The 16485-nt window shown below is 52.0% G+C and overlaps 4 protein-coding genes across 4 annotated transcripts; 1 reads left to right on the top strand and 3 right to left on the bottom strand.

Moving 5' to 3' along the window:
- Nucleotides 1–211: 211 nt before the first annotated feature.
- On the bottom strand, nt 212–3379 carry BO85DRAFT_512193 (DUF3659 domain-containing protein; the record flags this gene model as incomplete). The annotated part of the gene is made up of 3 exons (XM_025664643.1): nt 212–736; nt 806–3180; nt 3235–3379. 3 exons carry the CDS (start codon nt 3377–3379, stop codon nt 212–214), a joined length of 3045 nt encoding a protein of 1014 aa, XP_025517289.1.
- Nucleotides 3380–4540: 1161 nt separating this feature from the next.
- BO85DRAFT_369112 (uncharacterized protein) lies at nt 4541–5026 on the bottom strand (the record flags this gene model as incomplete). The annotated part of the gene is made up of 2 exons (XM_025655901.1): nt 4541–4622; nt 4653–5026. The coding sequence occupies 2 exons, from the start codon at nt 5024–5026 to the stop codon at nt 4541–4543; spliced, it is 456 nt and encodes a 151-aa protein (XP_025517288.1).
- Nucleotides 5027–5638: 612 nt separating this feature from the next.
- On the top strand, nt 5639–6487 carry BO85DRAFT_368858 (uncharacterized protein; the record flags this gene model as incomplete). The annotated part of the gene is made up of 1 exon (XM_025655891.1): nt 5639–6487. One exon carries the CDS (start codon nt 5639–5641, stop codon nt 6485–6487), a length of 849 nt encoding a protein of 282 aa, XP_025517287.1.
- Nucleotides 6488–7017: 530 nt separating this feature from the next.
- BO85DRAFT_519139 (glycosyltransferase family 4 protein) lies at nt 7018–16055 on the bottom strand (the record flags this gene model as incomplete). Its single annotated transcript, XM_025665024.1, has 8 exons — nt 7018–7793; nt 7854–8064; nt 8123–8582; nt 8635–12796; nt 12878–14758; nt 14820–15740; nt 15818–15907; nt 15987–16055. The coding sequence occupies 8 exons, from the start codon at nt 16053–16055 to the stop codon at nt 7170–7172; spliced, it is 8418 nt and encodes a 2805-aa protein (XP_025517286.1). The 3' UTR covers nt 7018–7169.
- Between the last annotated feature and the right edge of the window lie 430 nt (nt 16056–16485).

Genomic DNA, 16485 nt, shown 5'->3' with positions numbered 1-16485 from the left:
ACGAGGCCCTTGCGTATATCAGGGCCAACCGTCGGAAATCACTTCCTACGGCCGCTCGGCATCCCTAAAACAGACTTCCCGCATCCTTTTGCCCTCCACTTCCACCTCATTTTCCTCTCTTCCCAAAGCAATAAAACCAGTCACCACTAGAGAGACACAGAAACGCCCGATCAAACACATATGGAGATTTCAGTCTTCAGAGATATCAGCACTATTTCTTTCCACCCAGCCCGATCCCCTGCGTGATGGTCCCCAGTCCCAGACCCTCCAGGAGCTTGTCCACGCCCAAGCCACCGAGCAACCCTTGAAGAAGACCTCCCAGACCCAGACCATTCAGAAGATTACTCACAAGACCCAGAACGCCACTGAGCAAGAGACCGACGGCCGCGATGATCTGGAACAACGGCTCGGACAACAGCGCCCAGAGCGGGTTGATCTCTTTCTTCGCATGGGGCATGTCGGCAATCATACTCTTACCCCGTTCGATCGTCTCCGTCACTAGCTGTGTCAAGTCCTTCAGTAATTCCGCCAGATGATGCTCCTGTGGAGTGGCTTCTTGGGAGGCACTGCGGGCTTTGGCGTTGGCAGCAATGTGGCCATCCGGATCCAACGCTCGCAGGGCTCCTTTGCACTCCTGCAGAATGGTGCCAGCCTCTTCGATCAATGGTTTTACCTCCTTGACCAGTGCTTCTTCATCCAATTCATCCTTGGGTGTACTATTGGCCTTTTCGATATGCTGTTCGAATCAGCGTCAGCAAAATGTGTTCTTATCAGAAGTATGCTCATTAAATGGATGGGTGAATACCTGAGTGATCATTCGACACATGGGTTCCAAGGAGTCCAGAGTTTGCTGAACAATTGAGCACATCTTTTTGGCCAGCTCATTCTCCTCTTCCTGTCGAGCCAGCTGCTCGCGCTCTTCGGGGGACATTTCCGGTTCCTCGGGCTCTGGCTCTGGGGGTATATTCTCCAGCAAGGTACATTCCCCGATCCTATTGCCGGCACTGTCCACAACATAGCCATCCTTGTCAATCGTTCGGCCGATGAGGTTCGACAGTTCTCCCTGAGTAAGCTTGCCAATGAGATTGCCATCTTCATCGCGGACCTCTCCCTCCCGGTTAACCTTACGGCCAGCCATGGGACTAGGCGGTTCCTCTGGAGCAGACCACGGCTCAGCCCGGCCAATGCAATTCCCAGCCGAGTCAAGGACCTCTCCATCATCGTCCACGGCACGCCCAGCAAGGCGTTTAGGCTCTCCCTCGACTAAACGACCAACCGGTGTGCCGTTCGGGTCGACAACCTGACCCTCCTTATTCACCGTCAAGCCATCTAGGCCGCTGAATGGTCCCTCTGGCCGCTCTCGCTCGGCATCGGGAATGAGTTCGGCTTGGCCGACAACGTGGCCCGCAGCATCCCAGACCTGACCCTGCTCATCCACGGATTTGCCCGCCAACTTTCGAGGGTTACCTGTCACCAACCGTCCAAATACAATTCCGTTCGTATCCACGACATTGCCCATCTTGTTTACCACTTTGCCAGCTAATGCAGACAGATCGGGTACCTCCACCTCCTCGGCAGGGGGTTCACATGGTGCAGCTCGCCCCAAGACAGTTCCATGCTGGTCCACAATTTCTCCATCCTCATCGACATCATATCCCTGGAGCTTCTGGGGATCCCCTTCGATTACACGACCCAGGATGTTCCCGTCGCCATCCTCCACCCAGCCAGATCCATTCACCATCAGGTCCGTGCATCCCTGGAATGGCCGGCTGAGATCTTTTCGCTCATTCTCGGGGATCAGGTCCACCTGCCCAATGACCTCCCCATTGTCGCCCCAAATGAGACCATCCGGCGCAATGGTTCGGCCGGCAAGTTGCTTGGGATCGCCCTCAACAACTCTGCCCAGAGGCACTTGGTCCGGCCCAATGACGAGGCCAAGCTTGGTGGGCTTGAGCCCTGCCAGACAACTGAGATCCGGCTTCTCCTCCGTTACCTCGTCCGCAACCTCTTCTGGCTCCTGCCAGGGTTCTGCGTGACCGAGCAGGTTTCCATGCCGATCGAGAATGTCGCCGTCCTCGTCAACCGCGCGGCCTGCGAGCTTTTTAACATCCCCTTCAACTACCTGTCCAACGCGTTGACCGTTGTCATCTAGCACCCATCCCTCCTTGTCAACATACAGATCTTTCATTCCTTCGAAGATGCTGGTTTCTTCCGCCTCTGGTAGAACAGGCTGTACCTTGCCAATGACATTACCGCGGTGGTCCCAGAACTGGCCCTTATCGTCAAGCTCAAAGCCTCCTCGAAAGATCCTTTTTGCATCGCCTTCAACCAACTCCCCAACTAGGTTACCCTGAGTATCCAAGATACTGCCGAACTTCGTACATTTTAGGCCTTCGAGAGTCGATATATCCGGCAATTGCGGCAGTTCTGCCACTTCTTCGGCCTCGGGAAGTTCTTCGGCTTTGGGAAGTTCGTCGGCCTGTGGCAGTTCATCGACTTTCTCAGTCACGACATCAACCCGACCGATCAAGTCGCCGTCCTCGTCCAGGATCTCTCCATCAGCATCAACAACCTGACCAACAAGGTCATCCGGATCCCCCTCAACAACCTTTCCGATCGTTTTCCCCTCTGCATTGACAATGTTTCCACCTTCACCAACAGAGAGGCCTTTCAGGTCTCCAATGCTCACTGCAGCTTTCTTCAATTCCGATATATCTGATGGTTCTGGTATGCCTTTTCCGAGATCGGTTTCTTTCTCAGGCTCAACCACTCCTTCGGTAGGCTCTTGTACGCCTTCTCCGGCCTTCTCTTGCACTTGATCCGGCATTTCAGTGGGGACCTGATCCTTCATGGATTCAGTGCCTTCCCCGATCCGGCCCAGTTGCACGGCTGCTCCCTTGCCCTTATCCGCTAGCCTAGCGGTGGACGAAGAACCTGCCGCAGTGTCTGATGGCATGGCTTCTCTTTGTTCGACAGGCCCACGTTGCTGCTCCAGCTCTTCCTCCACCTCCTCCTCATTCTCCATGTCCTCATTTTCCAGTTCTTCTTCTGCTTCTTCACCTGCCTCTCCTGCTTTGTCCTCAACCTTCTCAACCTGTTCTTCTAGCCCCGCTTCAGGCGTTTTAACAGCACCAACATCTCCCACGTTTTCAGTCTCCACTTTTTTCTCTGGTTTCTCATCTATTGAACGTTAGATACACATTTCTAAAGCTAGTCCACGTTTGGCCAACATACCTAAGGTAGGCTTATCCACCTTTTCCTTCTTATCTAGCTTGGCAAGCTTCGGAGGCGCCTTCTTGCGTATAGCAGACGGTTTCTTGAGAGTATCTCCTTTCCCCAAGGACTCCACCTGCCTTGCATCCTCTTGGGTAGCCGCCATTGCTTGATTTGCGTCGGTGGCTGTGACAATGCCGTACACAAATGGATTCCAAGAATTTCCTCGACGCCCGTGATCTGTCTGATTGGGAAGAAGTAGATACTATGCCCGAGGCAACAGTAGTCAGTATTAATGGTAGTCACATTCACTATGAAACCACAAAGCTCCTCCAGTAACTATATACCACGTATCCTCATTGACTGATCGTCGATCATCTTGTCATGATCGATCAGGTTCACATCAGCACGATCACTCAGACGTCATTCCGATCTGATCACCAGGTACCGAGAAATACGAGACGGCAACCGCGAAAGGCCTGCTAGAAGCCATGTCCCCCTCCACATTGTGGATATGTGGGTGAGTGGCGCTTTAGAAACCATGGGATAGTGAGAAAACAAATCGGCTACGACTGCCTGATCATCTACGGAGTTAGGGATACCAAACCTTCCCCGCATTTATTGAATAACAGACTCCGAATTTGCGTATATACCTACGTTTACCGTCGGCGGGAGCCGCATAGCGAATAGGAACAAATACCTTCGTCATGATTTCCATGTATTACAAGTCCAGGCTGTGTACGGATGGAAGCCACTGGATCGACATAACTTCTAGATAATCACGGTTTACATCGATGGTGACCATGTATGATACCGAGGATCCAAGTTCAGTTATATTGCGTGCTAGGGCTCGGTTCAGTGGCCCGACTACTCCCCGCGATGGGCAGCGAACATGCAATTCCAGTGCCACGGTGTGAATTAGAGTAATATGGTCCAGTTAGCTGAGCAGAGTTCAGCTGAAAAAACTTTGCCGCTGTTACCACAGAAATGTTATTCTGTAATGTACGAGCTATCGACCAGGAGGTGCATGGATCTGGGCAGCAGGCAGCTGCGATCTGAGACCCGAGGGCTCTGGTCGTCGATGCGGACTGTCCATGGTTTAGTACCCTCCCACATCGGGTTAATCTTTAAAAGTATGGTTATTATTGATAATCGATCTTTTCATCGTTTACTGAGTGGACGCTAGTTGAATCTACCATATGACGTTCGTAACTTGAACGAATGGTGCTCTCTCAAGGTAAATGCTATGACGCTGCCATATACATGCTGTGAACCGTAGACTCTGTGAGATATGTGTAATATCAAAGGATTAACCTTCATAATTATATCATCTAGAACAGCCTGCTTCGTTGCCTAGGACCTGCACGGAATTAGTACTCCGCATACATGCAAACTCTGAGGGTAAAGCGCTGAAGAACTCAGCAAATAAGGAAACTCACAGCAATGCTAGCGTAAGATCACCATGAATCTTCGCCTTCAATTCGACTTCAACATCCAGATTCAACTCCAGCCGTAACTTAAGCCCAGTATCTTCTTCCTCCGACGGCTGGGTCAACTCCTGCCCAGCCGGATCTCTCTTCGCTAGGTCACCCCGTGCTCTTTGCCTGGCTTGTTCCCTTGTCACGACGGATTCTGCATCAGTGGCGGGAGAGGTTGAACGCGATGCTTGGCGTCGCAATGGTTGTAGTGCAGTTGAAGTATTTGGAGGAACACGATCGTCGAGCGCATTTCCTCTCTTTCGCCTAGTTCGTTGGCGCTCCTGCGTTCTAACTGGTAGAGCTGGTGCTGGCTGGGGATCTGCGGGTTGGGCCATAGTAATTTGGGAGTCGCTGGTTCTTCGCCGTTCTTTCTATTGATCACTGGGGATGGTGTTCCTTGCAGTCGTCGCTGAGGGTATCAAGTTCGTCGCGGTAAAAGGGTGCTATGGTAAATAAAGATCGCAAGGAAAGATAGCAAAGAAGGAGTAGATGTTAATGTATAGAACGATCGCGGAGGCGAACTACGCAAAGAATGTACGCGCCGAGTCCAGAAGGTACAGTCGCAGCGCGACACCGATGACCGCACAGTGGGTCATGGCTACCAAACAATCATTTGCTAAGACCTATGAAATAAATTCAATAACTCCATCATCACGGGTTGACCCGATAAATGAAGGGACTTCGAATGCGCGTCCACTTTAGGGGAGATCCGGAACCCTGGAACTCAAGAAGGGGGAGCCCCGGATGGCATCGTATTGCCCCTTGGGATTGGACCATGACATCAGTTCATATTCGCCTCACGCAAACGGATCGATATTGTCTTTCGCCATTCGGGACCTCAATTTTGTATGGAAAACAATTACTGTTTATTCTATATAACCGTCAATCCACCCATCGCACCACCCAACTTATCCTGTCGAGCGTATCTGCAGTCCATTACCTAGCCAATGGCAAACGCTGTAGAACAGAGTCCAACCACTGACGCACAAAAGAACGTGCCTTCTCCTTCAAACCCTGATCGGGTGCGAAAGCCTCGAAAGCTCCAGCGACGAGGTGGTCCACCGGAAGCATCAAAACCGTTGGATCCTCCCCCAGATTCTGAAAAACCGCCAGCAGAAGCAGATGACGCGGGTGAAGCGGCAGCAGCAGAGGCACCAGAAGCAACTGAAACTATGGATCTGTCTCCAGATACGGAAGAAACACAACTCGACCGGGAGACTCAATCAGCATCTTGGAGCGAAGGAGAGCTGCAGCCGCAACTGCAACGCCAGCGATCCGTTGTATCAGTGACAGAGCGTGTATCCTCTCCCTCATCATCGTCCCCTGCCAGTGCAGACGCATATTATCGACAGGCCCGTCGACGCGGCCAGCGAGGAGATATGAGACGCCAGCAACGTGAGCAGCAACAGGCGCTGGCGTTGCCCGCCTTGGGGAATGTCGGGGACGTACCAAGGAACCTCACCCAAGGCGTTGGCGACTTGGCCCAGAACACCGCCGGCAGAGCTGTCGGTACGCTCGGCAACACGGCAGGAAAGGCCCTTGGGCGAAGCATTATGGGTGGTAGAAATGACACTCAACTTCAGCAGCAGGGGCAACAGCAGACTGAGAAGAAAAAGGACGAACAGCTTCGCCTGCGTCTAGACTTGAATTTGGACGTTGAGGTACAGCTCAAGGCTAAGATCCACGGAGATCTTACGCTCCAGCTTCTGTATGTTACTCTCCAATCCTTATGCTCCTTGTCTTCTTTCTGGATATTGTGTGTGTTCGATTATTCTAGTTCGACTTTCGCTGACTGAGGGACTTTCAGGAATTGAGACGGGCGCAGACCCGCCTTCTTCGGATCATGAGGATTGTATACTGGCGTGGACCAAGTACATAATGGTCTTCAGCAGTTCATTGTTGGTCATATTTATTATTCTTAGGTTAGTATTCAGGGATGAATTAATCAGTAGTAGAAGCTTCGGCGTGGAATTGAAGGCGTTCTCTGTATCTTGAGTATCTGTGCTTCTCCTTGGAGCCGTTCGGTAAGATGAGTATCAAGCAGTATTTTGTGAAATATGAGTAATGTAGGCGTTCGAAGCGCATATGAGATTCTACTACTGTGATAACTTCCGGAGTTCCCTAGTGGTGTTGTTTCTCCGCTGTAGAACCTGGAGATATGACCTGAGAAACAAGGCCAATTTCCTTTAGACCGCGTATCACCTGATCGGGTGTGAATGAAGATACACGCGGGTCATTCCTTCTCTTTTCTATTCTCATCCTTTCCCTCACTTCGCACATGGTCTCCCAAATTGATGGACATGATCTACTTCACCGATCTTGAGTTCAGTGTTATGTACCAATTGGTCTATTAACATTATGCTGATTAACACTAAGTACTAGTGGATGACAGGAAAAAGTGATTATGTACAACTCCTGACCTCACTCATTCGATACCTCCTTTTTCCAGATGCGCCCTCATTCAACTGTCATTTTTCATCAACAAAGAGACTGAGTACTGGATGAGCTGTACCCAAAGTAGCCACGGCGCGACTCCCGCCGGGCACCTGGCCACCGAGGAGTAGGAGGTAATAAAGGCTCGTTGATCTGCTCGACCGTGACCCGCTCTTTGAAGAACCCGCTGGAACCGCTGGAGGACAAGGAGGAACGGGCTACGTAGCTCTCGCTCTGGTACTTGCCCAGCCAGAGCATCTGCTCGTGCTCGCGGAGATACCGGTGACTGGAAAAGCTCTTGAGCACGTTCGCCCGACCTTGCATACCAAACTGGCGACGTTGTTCCACCTTTTCGTACATACGCTGGGAGATCTGTTGCACCTCTTCCGGAGATGGACGCAAGCCCAGAGATGGGGGCACGTAGCCCTCCTCATCACCCGCGAACTTGCTCCACTCTCCAAGAAGTGCCATGACCCGTATCTGGGCCGATGCAAGGGAAAAGGCGTCGTTCGGGGGAACGACTTCACTGAACTTCTTGCCCGTGTCGCGGTTCATGACAACACAGAATGAGGCACCGACATCTGTGCATACCACAGGAACACCCGTTAGTGCAGCCTCTCCCATCGCCAATGGAAGACCCTCGGAAGTGGATGAATTCATGAAAAGCCACTATGAATAAGGTTAGCATTGATCGAAAACTGTGCTACAAGGTAACGTGGAATGACTTACCCCGTCTTGAAGCACAACAGATGGGTTACCCAATCCTTTAAGAACAACGTGATCTCGAAGCGACTTGGAGGCAATGATCTCCTGACATTCCGACGCGTATCCAGGAGCGCGTTCCATATCGCCGTAAATGTGGAGGCGGTAGTCTTTGAAGCCCCACTGGTTCACGATCAGGTCTGTAGCCATGATGGCTGTCTTGATGTCTTTGACATAACTATTACATGGGTTAGTCGACAGTTTCGCAAGCAGAAATTTGGAAAGCAGATACATACCGAATATGCGACAACATCACTACCGTGGGTGTTTCGGTCTTGATCTTCTCGATGGGCTTGTACTTCTCCATGTTCGTAATTCCGTTCACCACCGGATCAATCTTGCGCTGGAAGGCCCGACGATGTTCTAAAACACCTTCACACGTGCCCAGTTCTATTTCCCAGCCAGGATTAAAATACTCCGCGCAGGGCAGCACAACGTCCGCATGGTGTTCGATGAGGATACAAGCGAGGTGACCCAAGGAAATGAGTGACGAGTTAACGAACGTCGAGTCGAAGGAAACAGCGGCCGACAGGAAGGTAGTCATTTCTCGGAAGCTGACACAGTGATCCCACACGTGGAGAGCACATTTGCGCTTGACTTTACACATCACCCCGTACGTGGCGCCGGTGAAATGATGCGACACCTGGAAAACGTCGGGAATCCGTTCGGGAACAGGGATGGAGAAAATGAAAAGGTCTAGTATTCAACGTCAGCGTGGTCATAGTGGTCGGACCGGGGGCTAACTCACAGCGATGCCACATATCCAAAGCCGTATCCAGTTGCTGCAGGGTCGGGTATTCGCAGTTCCACCACTCTGACACAGGGATTGTGTCTTCCATGTCCTCGGTCAGCCATAATTCCCGCCAGGCGTGCTTCACTGTGTCACTCATCCAGACGTCATTCCAGTTCCGAGTCGATTCGAAATAAGTGTTGAGATCTACCAAAGCCTTGGTGGCTTCCTCGATGAGCGCTCGGGTTTTGTTCATGGATCGCGCACAACGAACGAGGCTGGTCAGGATTGGTAGGAAGTTGCGTTCGATATCCGCAACCCTCGTATCGTAAGACTTTTGCACCACCTCCGAGTCCAGTGTGTTCTGAAACATGCCATGGGTGGGATTCATGAAGTCCAAGCCCCACTGGGGCAGTACGGCCAGCGACTGAACGTTTCTTTCGATCTGGAATCGGGGTACACCATAGTCGTTCGCTGCTTCAGCTACAATGTGCCAGCGGATACCCTTGAGATCGTTGACCATATCGCGTCGACAAGCCGACACACCACCGGGCTCATTGGGCCAAGTGCCGGTATCCATAGCGAGGACGTGTAGCTCGGTGTCGCTGTCCTGTAGCTGGGTCGAGAGCGTGCGAGTGTTGATGCGTGAATCACCGCCTTGCCCGAAGCTCGAGAGGTCACTGATCTTAAAAGCTAACGGTGTCCAGGAGCTGACTTCGGGGTCAATGTCCACCCGAGCGAGAACTGTATCAGCTTGAGCATCGAGGTAATCTGCCGCAGCTTCCAGCTGACCCAGGTTGCGTCTTCTCCAGTATGGCTTGAGCACACGGTCAGACCGTAGCATGGTCTCGTCCAGCCATCGCGCTGTGATTGCATCGAACTCCTTGCTGCCCTTCCATGACTTCCAGAGGTGAGTACGGGCACGCGAGGTGGGGATCGGATATCGTTTGACATTCCAGCCCAGCAAGCGCGATACGAAGTTCACCTTAGTAGAAGAGAAGGAGAAGAGTGGATTGTCATCCAAGAAGCTGCACTTGGTGGGCTTTTGCAATACCTTGAACCAGTCCTCATGGATCATTGCAGGGGTGGTCACAGCTTCACCGTTCAACGTTGTTGCGATGATCGGGTGGAATTTATGGTCGTAGGTCCACTTAGCCTTGTGGGTGTCATCTCCTTGGATGAAGGTCGCATCAGTGACCCGAGGATAAGGGATCCATTTGTCCTGCCTCTCCGGTCGGTTTGGAGGAGGCATACACCAGGCCACCTGGATCTTGATATGTGGCAGAGTATAGTCGGCGCGCAGCAGTTCGTCTTCAAACTTGGCGCCTTTGCGGTACCAAAAGTTGAATTCTAGGCGATTCACACCACGCATGGCTGATCCTGAGGTCATATAACCGCGCTTGTCATAATGGACTATCTGGCCGCTCAGCTCGCCCTGGGTACATTGTCGCTGTGTGGGCAACTTTGGCCGTCCGCTCCGATTGTCTTGTGGATACTCATAGGTGAACTCATTGAGCAGAGTATCACCACGGTACTCCTGGCGTCGTGAGAGCACAAGTTTGTCGGTGTATGTGTTGATGGCCATGAGTTGTTTGAAATCGCTTGGCTCGTGCTCATGACGTCCTGAGTATTGGTAGAGCTGGACGGTGCCATCTGCTTCGTGTCGGAAGAAACCGGTCGAGATACCACTCAGACTCTCTACGACAACCCGGTCCTGATGGACCACTGTCGTCCAATCCTTCATGTTCCGGTACAGAGTGGAGACCTTCTCCCGTCCATGTAGCAAGACCAAAGGAATTATGAGACGTTGTAGGGATTTGCAAGCCACCCAGACACCGTTCAAGATAAGGTTGATCGGCCAGGCAAACACCAAGGGCTGTCCACGAAGCATTGAGTCTAACTCTCTTTGATATTCTGGATCCGCTACCAAGGAGATGACAAGGAACTTGAGGCACGCATTCCAAATGTGCACGATCCGAGCAAACGAAAGGCGAAGCGCTTCGGCGAAACCGATGCTGGGTGTGTGTTCGTTGAGTGCGAGCAAATCACGAATGGGCTTGTCGTACTTCGTGTTCATGAATTCCGGCTGATCATGAGTTTGGCGATGGGATTCCTGGGCTGCAGCAAACGACATCACGCTAGCTGTTAGCTTGAATCCCAGGTTCCATCTAGCAATGAACTCTTCCAGATAAAGCGTGTCATTTGCTCTGGAGACGAGCCAGGCAGTCTGTTCAGGACTGACACGGCATGGCTGTCCGCAGGTTCGACGGAGGAGCAGCTTTCTCGCAGCTTTAGGAAGAAGGTCCCATTCCTGATCGCAGTCCATTCCGAGAAGAATGTGACGCAACAATACTTGCTGTCCGTGGTTGAGGACTCTAGCGCGCTCTGTCGAGCTGCCTTCCAGCTGACGCTTGATGCCCTCGGGTAAGGTTATATTCTCGCCCTGCCGGTCGCTTACAATCAGAAGCTCTGCCATCAGAGCGTGGTCATGGGAAAGTCCCAGTTTGAACTCTGCAGTGGCTTGGACGAGCGCTTCCGCGATTGTCTGACAGTTGCGACGAATGTCTGATGTCCAGTCGTATCCCACGAGATCAGGACCGATAACAATGAGGACGTGAACGTGATCTCCTGTCCGTCGGCTGATGGCACGAATCTTCTGTTCCGGTTGAATGAGGTGTGCGGCAGAAACTAGTTCAACAGTTATGTCCCCGGCTTGCCAGAGTTCTGCAACGCGTCGAAGCAGTTCTTTTGCGTCATGGAAAGCGGCCTGGACAATCTCTGGTTTATGAAGATGGCGATCAGATCCCAAAATCTGCATAACTTCAACACCAGGATGCTGCGCAGGATCTAGTTTATAGCGGAACTCTTCGGACAGCATAAGGACGTTTTCGAACATTTGCGACATGGTTGTCCGGGAGAGATCAGGGTGTGGCTCGAGGGTGCTGACACCGTAGGACACGGATTTATCTCTTGCCCCAAAGCGCGGAGATTGGTCGTCTGATCCCTTGAAGGATGGCAGCCCGATGTCAGCCTTGAAAATAGTGTAGATCGCAGTTCCCCAGGTACCAGTGGCAAGGCCAATAACACTGCTCCACTGGAAGGCAGGAAGTACTTCGTGAAGGATAATTCCTACAACCAATCCGGCAATGGAACCAACAGCAAGGCCACCAGCGACATGAGGTCCTGTGAAGATCCGGTTATACTGATACCAGAGCAACCCAGTATAGCAGCCGACATAGCACAGGTACATGATGGTGGAGCTCATGGAACCCTCGAACGTCCACATAACGGCCATCGTGATGGCTGCACCCCAAATGTGCAAAAAGAAGAATTTCATGAGGTTCTTCCAGTAAAGACTCCGTCGAGCCTTGGCATCATTCAAAGTTACCTGGCGAAGGCTGGCAAGTGAGGTGACAGGCTGAGGAGTCGCCTTTGTGACTAGGGTCCAGAGTGGCTGCGATACGGCGTCAAGGATGACTGCGCCTAGGAGATAATAACCGAGAGCAAAGCCGACCGTGAGGCGGTACTTGGCGCTGTTAGCTGCAGACAAACCGACGATCGATTCCCCTGTTAGCAATGCAGACCACTTATCGGACAGAGCGACGACAAAATACAAGATTCCACACCAGACATCAGACCCGGTGTGGCGCCAGTGAAGAAACGCGTTGTGCATCTTCAGACCCTTTTGCATTTCAGACATGGTATCAACCGCCGCTTTGAGTTGCAAGTTCCATGTTGGGCTGTACGCCAAAGGCATCTTGGTTCTCGAGTAGCGGCAGTACCATCCTAACAGGAAGGTTGTGGAAGAATAGCCTTCGGCCATTTTGGCGATGAACGGGTCTGTTGTCTTCTTGCTCCAAAACCATTTTTTATTCTCCTTCTGGACGCTAGCCAGGAGGGCCCGGCGAGCGTCTGCACCAACGTCTTTCACCTTCTCGGTGGAAGATCCGTGGTCCAATGTGGATTGTGTGTACCAATTGACAATTTCCGTATCCGTGACGCAAGGAATATTCAGATACCAGCTGTTCCACCGAGCCATGACCCGCCGCGCCCCCAGAAGGAGGCAAGCGAGGAACAGTCCCAGGATGCACAGGTAAATGACCGAGTCGCGATGTACCCACAATGTGACGATCGGTGAAATGAAGAGGATCGGGATGCAACACATGACTGTCGTGCGTCCCTGGTGCCATAGTTAGTTAGCCTGCACAAACAGTGAAGAACTGGGATATGAGGCAGAGGGTTAGGGGGATGATCAACTCACCGATTGGAATTGGTATCCCGGCAGCTGATAGACCGACAATGCGGACAAGGTCATGAGGTACGTAGACAGCATGAAAAAGTAAAGGAAAAACAGAATGCCTGCCGCGAATCCCTTAACCACACCAACAACGATCAGCGCGATGATGCCACCGACGAAGGCGACAGCCAGCCCAGCAATAAAGCGGGTAAGGATGAACATGCTCATAGCTGGGAACGCCATTGCGTACAAGTAGTAGCTTCCACCGGAACTGATCCAGCTACCAAACCCACCACAGACAAGAAGGGCAATCATCAACGCAGTAGTGGCGAGTGTCTTGTCGATATCACTCATATATGTAGTTAAATAAAGGCCTCGACCGATCGTTGTCAACAAGGTGACATCAATGAGTGCAGGGACAGCGAAGATTCCCAGAAATGTGAGTCGGTAGTGCCACGATGCAGTCTCCTTTTCCCCTTCTGGGTCCAGATCCACATTCATGGAGGCATACGCCGTCGGCAGCTCGGTGAAAATCTCCTCTCGTTGAGGTGGCTGGTGCTCGTGATAATATGCGCGGTACCAACGCCAGATGATTTTACCCATGCGTTTCGGTGTCATATCAAAGTACATATCCGTGCGAGCACCACAGGCATACATTTCAGCAAAGCATGCTGCTTGCACGGGCTCGAGGTTTGGTAGGGGGTTGCGGTCCAGGACTTCTAGGTAGATCTCGTTCAGAGCAAGCCGACGGAAGGCACAAAACACACTCAGAGCTAGAAGATCGGCACCCGCGTCGATAGTGCCCTTCTGAAGAATGGACTCGAATACTGTGGCTAATTTGTCGAGAACCTCTGCCTCTCCGTTCATAAGGAGAGCTGGCAACCGAGCATCAATCTCGAGAAACAGCGCTTCGGCAGCCGAGGCATCAGGACACCAACAGCCCTGTTCCCCGAGCCACGCGAGGCGTGAGGAGACTAGCTCCGCTGCCGAGATCTCTCCATCTAGATACTCACTCGAGCACTGAGCACGGAGTTGTGCGAGGGTTGGGGCTTCCAGAAGTTGATATTCACCACAGGCGCAAAGTTTGGAAGACATTTTCATCAGGTCATCATGGCTTGATAAGGCCAGTCGTCGCAGCCAGGCCAAAGTTTCTGCCGGGGTAAGCTGTTCGATATCATCCACCATGCGCTTAGGCAATCCCCACGTTTCCGATAGCGTCTGGTTCTCTGCGGCCAAGGCCATCTCTGCCAAGAAGCAGCGAGAGCGGCTGAACCCTCTGTTGGCCAGGTACGTGTGGAGAATGGTGCCGGTGCGATCTTGGGTCTTTCCCGACAGATAAATGTTTAGTACGCCCATGCTGGAATCAAGATCGTGCAGACCCCAAATCTGACTCCCAAGGCGAGTGCGAAAGCCCGAATGCAAGCCGACGTAAATTCGAAGACGGTCATTGTCGTCACCTCTGCAAACCGAGAGGAGATCAACCAAGTCCTTTATTGACTGCAGTTCCGACGAAAGATAGGTGTGTGAGTTCTGGGCCTTCAGCAAGGCGCGCAATGGCTCGGTTACTTGGCGAAGGTCTTCTGCATTGAGGCGTTGAAGCAAATCGAGGTCTCTAACTTGTCTTTGGCCCTCGACGAGGTCCGTGACATCCTTGGATGTGCAATCCAGACCAATCTGAAAGCATGCGAGTCCGGTATAGCTTTCTCCAGCAGGGGAGACGGACAGGATATCTATTTGTGGACTTTCGGTTCTTCCAGACCATTCGAGTCCCTCGATCACAGTGCCTGCACTATCGGACCGTCGAGAATTTACCGGGGGTGACAGCGCAAGCTTTGCCTTCAGGTCGGGAACAAAAGACTCCAGCGATTCGTACATTTCGTCATATCCGCACGGCTTTTGGCTGATCTGTGGATGGTCAGCTTCCATTTCGGGCTCACTTACTACGAGCTCACGTAAGGGCTCTTACCTTGTCATTCAGCCTCCAAATATCGTGCGCTTCCAAAACTTCGCCGCGCTTCAGCCACATCATAGCCCCCAGGGGCTCCTGTGTCACCGTTCTCGTGACGGCAATATCCGCATTTGTTAGCGCAGACTGGGGTGCGATCCAACACAGAGCACTGTTGTAGTTGCACCACTTGAAGCTGCGTCCGAGAACGTGATGCGTGAGTTCGACGTTGTCGTCAATCGTATCCCACATAGCAATAGCCGAGTCGCCAACAGCTTTCTGGGATGCCACGGCCCGCATGGCAGTACGCATCTCGGCCATCTGGAAATAATTGCGCCTATCTCCATTTTGCAAGATTGTACCATTTCTATACACCACACCACGAATTTGCTGCATGTTAATGGCCCGGCCTTGCTCCTCACTGAGGTAGGCTGGTGGCGCCAATTCCAGCCATACAGCTAGCCCGACGTGGTTCATGTACTTGACCAATTCATTCAAGATCACGGGTTGGAAATGCGCGTGGCAATCGGCCAAGAGTACGCCGTGAAAGGGCGATGTGCTGCTCTGGCCGCGCTTGAGAGTACTGGATAGCGTCTGGACAACCGTTTCCAGAGCTTGGAGGGCTTCATCATTGTTGCGACAGGCATCAGACCGCACTATACTTCGGACGTCAAGGCGCGCAAGAATGTGCGATGACGTGCAGTGACCCGTAAGCGCGTCCAAAACCCCGGGTTGGAGGGGATCTACGACGAGAATATCCCATTGCGATAGCAAATGGGCTTCGGCAGGTGTCGGAGGATTGGAAAACCCGCCGAGAAAAACACCAAACGATTTAAGCTCCTTCGCGGGCGGTTTCTCCGACGCAAGGGGGGCGTTGTTTGTTTTGAGTTGGTCCAAATAACGGGCAATGGCCGTTGGGACCACAGAGAGTTGATGCCGCCCCTAAACTCCCACCGCAAAAGCCAATCGTCAGCGCATTCCTCACGGCGATAAACGAAATGGACGACAGCACGACATACCTGCCAGATTCTGTAGATCTTCCGAGCTATAAAGCTCAGAATGAATACAGCACCAAGAACAATGGTCGTTAATAAACATGCTGCTATCACCTAAACGTTGCGATTGTCAGAGGAAGGACGGGAGACAAGGGATTTGTTTTTCTTTTCCCAGCAGAGAATTCATACGTACCTTATCCCACCATGTTGTGGTCATTCGATGCCATCCCACGGCATCCAGACCCAGGTATTCCAGTCCCATGGTGGCAGGCAGCTTGTCGAACACTCAACACCGCTGCTTGACCCGACTGTGGACGGGGTACCTAAGTGATAATTATTATCTAGGGCGATAAGAATCGCTGACTACCCAAGTCAAGCTCCCTTTCAAGCCGCCAAGGGAGGCGCCATCTCTTCATTTAATATAACTATTTATAGCAGATGCATGTATCTCTGGAACCTACCGCTGACCCAAAGAAAAAGGCAGAAAAAAAAACTCATATGTGATTAAAGGGTCTAGCGCCAGCCAGCTGAGCAGGCGTTAGTTTAGCAGCCAGCACCAAGCATAGCGGGAGTTTCCCTTTCCCGTTACGTTCTTTTTTTTTTCTCTGTTCTGACTGCATTTCTTCTTTTGGGCCCTCGAACCGACAGGGACTTCCCAGTGGACTGGTGGGCACAAAAGCGGCGCTAACGTG

This window comes from Aspergillus piperis (genome assembly GCF_003184755.1).
Source record: "Aspergillus piperis CBS 112811 unplaced genomic scaffold BO85scaffold_6, whole genome shotgun sequence".
NCBI classification, from domain to species: domain Eukaryota; kingdom Fungi; phylum Ascomycota; class Eurotiomycetes; order Eurotiales; family Aspergillaceae; genus Aspergillus; species Aspergillus piperis.
This window is presented reverse-complemented; position numbering and strand designations above follow the sequence as displayed.